The 5,000-nt window shown below is 33.6% G+C and overlaps 1 protein-coding gene across 1 annotated transcript in view; it reads left to right on the top strand.

The window, feature by feature from the left end:
* The window catches only part of LOC137648219 (uncharacterized), a 90,925-nt gene that overhangs the window by 14,484 nt on the left and 71,441 nt on the right, over positions 1-5,000 (top strand). Inside the window, exon 2 of the mRNA XM_068381142.1 lies at positions 3,160-3,533. Within this exon, the coding sequence (XP_068237243.1) occupies positions 3,160-3,533 (374 nt within the window). The remainder of the gene's footprint in view (positions 1-3,159; positions 3,534-5,000) is intronic.

The raw sequence follows: 5,000 nt of genomic DNA on the forward strand, positions 1-5,000 counted from the left end.
TAACTTATTTGTGTTTTGTTTGTGAGTTACTTTACACAAAAACTACCGTACCGATTGTGACCAAACTTGGTAGTCATGTGGGTATGACTCAAAAAGGAATCTGTAACATTTAGGATAAATTATATCCAAGTACACGTATGCAGGCAGTACTTTGAAAATAATCGGAATGTTAAGTAGATGGGAGATATTTTATTAATTTATTTTTTGTTTGTCAACAACATTACGCTAAAAAAACTACGGATTCAATTTCAACGAAACTTAGACATGTGGGTTATGACCCAAGGACAAACACATTAGACTTTGAAGAAAATACATCGGATTGGAGTTGACAGCAAAATAGTACTGCTTGGCGTGGCGGAGGCATGCTCTCTACTTAGAGCGCCTCTATTTAATGGAATTGATTAGTAACTATTCCTTGACAACATATCGCTTAACGAATATCCTGCTTTTTTACCTTAATTTATTTATTTATATATTCGTGAATCGTGATTATAATTACATTAATGCTACTTATTGCACTGGTGACTATTTTCTTACAGCCAATGGTTTAGGTTGATCCCTATTTTCCCATTGTGGGAAGGATATTTTTACTCTATTTTTTTCAACGTAATGAGAAAAAATTTCTTTTAAAAATTTAATAATTTTCTCGTTCTGTGTGGTGTCATATCATTACAAATTGATTCTATAGATTTTTCAAAGAATTATATTGATGCAAGTGACTTATTTAGGGTTCGTGTTTATTCATAAAAGAAGTAGTCAGTATTAACTTTCTGCTTTTATAGCACCAGCAAATGTGTGGAAAATAATATCATTCAGTTTTATTCTTTAAATTGGTTTAATTTGCTTACATTGGACGTTGAGTTTTGTGTCTTTGTTGACTGCTGTAGTTATGCTTGCTATTTTTTAGCTATCATTTACATGTTCCGATTTTTTTTTATTCTATTTCTCTTTGATACACGCACGCACGCGTACGCGCGCGCGCGCGCACACACAGACACAGACACACACACACACACACACACACATATATATATATATATATATATATATATATATATATATATGTGTGTGTGTGTGTGTGTGTATGTATGTATGTTTGTATACTCATATATATATATATATATATATATATATATATATATATTATAATATATATATATATATATATATATATATATATATATATATATATATATATATATATATATATATATATATATATATATCCATATTGATATTCTATTCCTTTGAAAAGTACTTTTCGCTTTGATGTCCTTTATTTCTTGATTTATATAAACACATTCACATGTTAAATGCATATCGTGGTAATGATACCCACATTGCTCTTGTGTGTGCACGCGTGCATGGATGAGGTACTGTGAATAAATGGATAAAAACCTGATTAATATCAAAGTTAAGAATAACGGTTGCGCAGAGATCTCAAATCTAATTTAAGTACCTCTTAAAATAAGAGGAGGAATGTACTGACGTATTTTTAATAGACAATGTGGGGCAGAGTAAAAGGCATCTGGCACAGTTAGTTAGGTTGCGGCCGTTTTTAAAACGTATATTAATTAGAGTTTTTTAATTGTTTGATGGCTGTCACATAGAGGATGGTCTTAGAATTAGATGACCAAGTTAATTAGGTAACCTTTTAAATAAATAAAACAGTATATACAGCCATTTCTTGGCCACTGCAGGACAAATGCCTCAGACATGTCCCCAGTCATGTCGAAGGTTTGGCTAAATTCATCACCACGCTGGCCACTGCGGATTGGTGATGGTGGGAGTTTTTTATCGAATCGCTCACAGCAAGCCAACCTTGTATGGGTGGCCCTGAATAGTACAGCTTTGGTGATCATAGTGATACGCAAACCCTTTTACCACGTTAAGGTATCCCCATTCAGAAAGAGAAATAAGCAAAAAAACATCATGTAATATCAAACTTGGAGTCGGAATTCGTTGACATGTGGGAGACCCTCTTTTAAACATTTCGAGTTAAATATGACCGATGCATCAGCTGCGTTTGCTTTAAAATGTGTAGTTTTTATCTACAAAGTTAAAACTCTCTTAAGAATACTTAGAAAAAACAAAGATGATATAATATAGTTAGGATTTTCTTTATATGTCTGAAAAGCTAGCGCACCTGGTACCTATAAACAACAGTATCTCTAGGGCTTTGTCTACTAATGTCTAATGTCTATGTGGGTGACATTGAAAATAGAAATGAGTATTTTCTATTTTTAATTGTCAGATATTTTCTTTAGTCATTATAGCCAACATTTACGGCTGTTTATATTAAAATAGGTACAGGCTTAAATTCTAAGCATTTGCTCAATGAATTGTGTTCATGACCAGTCTGAATTCCGAGGAAAATAATTTTAAATCTTTTGCACTGGAGTAAGTTTTATTTAGTGACTCGTTTGTGTCCTTCCTTTGATGATCAAATTTGGTATTTGCAGTAAGCGACATTTAGTATTTCAAGATTATTCATGTATGTGCAAATTTTAATTTTACTGAATCATTTTATAAAGAGTATATATGTCTAATTTAAAGAGTATATATGTCTAATTCTAAGATAGAATCATATCTCTACAAGTTTTATTCATTTTTTAAGTTTATAATGGATATGCGGCATGATTTTTTTTTATTGAAGAGTCGTTTTAATCAGATCTTGTTTTATCGCGAATTAAATTTAGGATATTGAGTGGGAACATTCCTTACATTACGTTACATTTTATGAAAATGGTGTTTTATGTATATAATATATATATATATATATATATATATATATATATATATATATATATATATATATATATATATATATATATATATATATATATAATTTTTATTATTTTGATCACCATTCTGGTTAAGACAACAGTAGGCATTTTTTCCTTTCCTTCCCACCATTATCCCTACATTAAGGGGTAGGTTGCCTGATGCGCCCTCTTCTATGCCTCTAACAAAGGCAATCTTCTCCACCAAACCACTTCTCTCCATACCATCCTTCGCCTTGGCATTTATAATGTTAAATTTAAATCATCTCTTTTAATCCGTATCAATGGCATCCTCTTCCACCAAACCTCTTCTCTCCATATCGTCCTTCACTTTGACATTTATGATGTTAAATTTAAATCATCTCTTGTAATCCAGCAAATCTCTTCTCTCCATATCATCCTTCACCTTGGAATTTATAATGTTAAATTTAAATTATCTCTTTCAATCCAACATGTGAATCAACCAACATCATTAATCACTCCATTTTTTGTATCTTTTTCAGGAGAGCTCCAGCTCGAGAAACCGATTCGCCCAGCCCGCGTGTACGCGTCCGCGCCGTCCGGTCTGTACGTGACGAGCGTGCGCATCTTCTCCGACAACTGGTACACCAACTACGACATTCGCAATGGCACCTTCAACACCACCTACCTGCAGAACTACATACCTCGTTACTACCTCTACCAGTCTGGCACCTCCGACCACAAGTACTTCTCCATCGACGAATACAGTGGGAATATCACCACTAACAGGTTAGTCGGGAGAGAGAGAGAGAAAGAGAGAGAGAGAGAGAGAGAGAGAGAGAGAGAGAGAGAGAGAGAGAGAGAGAGAGAGAGAATTGTTATATAACAACAACGGGGTTTAATTAAAGGTTACCCTTGAGTGGGAGAGGCAAGGTAAAGAAGTGTCCGAGTGACCGACCGTATATACACATGATCAGCGCCCAAGCCCCTCTCCACCCAAGTTAGGACCAGGTAGTGTCAGGTAATGGTTGCTGATTATTCAATAGTTAGACCTATAGGCTACCCCCAACCCCATTCTTGGTCCACACGGACGAGTAGATTGCAGACACCACTATAAAGTATTTAGCTTTAAGGGGTTTGAATTCCAAATTCACAGATAACAAGACAAGGACGCATCCAATAGAGAGATTTTTCTTTAGGACCTTGGGTGTCGTAGTTATTGAGAAAGATACAGATAGTTCATAAAGAGTCCCATGTGTAGTAGTTAATGTCAGTTAAAGGAAATTTTAGGATCTCAGTTGTCATAATTGAGAAAAAGGTATGGTTATTTAAGGTTTCTGTTGCTGTAGTTATTGAGAGAGACGACTGCCAAGGTTAGTGAAAGAATAAGATTGAGAATTATTTGGAGTCCCAGTTCCCCACGAGGTAAATAAGGCAGTGAAGACAAAGAGAATATAATATTTAGTATTATCTGTTGTTGCAACTGTGCCTGTTCCTTTCTATTAAGAATTTGCATTCAACTCTCTTAACAGCTTCCCTGCCCACGAAGAAATACCTTTGCCATCCAAATAAATTTAATACAATAGAATTCTTTTTTTCTTTCTTGTTTGTTTGTTTTCATAAATGGGCGTGGGATGCTTCCTGACAAAAGATTTATTTTTCTTATTATCTTTACTCCTTTTCTTTAGTGGATATACTTGTCCGTTGCTCGCCACCCACCTGTGGCACTTGAGTCTTGGCACTTACTAAATTCTTATTTTATTTCATGATTTCAACGCAACTTGAGCTATATATATGAGTGTGTGCCCCCATGTAAATATTTACGCTGTGATCCTCTTAACACGTAGAATAAAAGCTCATTATATTGTTTCAGTAATGTTCCTGAAGATTTTTTTTCATACTTATCGAATTGATGAGAAATTATTTTTTAAAAATCCCATGTTATGAATTTGGGTGAACTGTTTATATAGTTTTGAATATATGTCCAGTATATATGTGCTGTATGTATTAGGACAATAATGGTCACTGAATAACTGTTTAGTCATTTGACAGTTTTTCATTTGTTGATTAATGCAAAAGTTGTGTATAATGATATTTTCATCAAAAGAGTCAGTCAGATTTTATTAAGCTCTCTTTTAATTTTCATAAATTTTTAATATAAAAGTTTCCTATAGTTAAAAATAATATTGATTATATTGCTCAGATAATGGATGTTAAAGCAGAATTTATGCAAACTGATGAAAATATGCAGCTTTG

The sequence above is a fragment of the Palaemon carinicauda genome, chromosome 10 (genome assembly GCF_036898095.1).
Source record: "Palaemon carinicauda isolate YSFRI2023 chromosome 10, ASM3689809v2, whole genome shotgun sequence".
In the NCBI taxonomy this organism is placed as follows: Eukaryota; Metazoa; Arthropoda; class Malacostraca; order Decapoda; family Palaemonidae; genus Palaemon; species Palaemon carinicauda.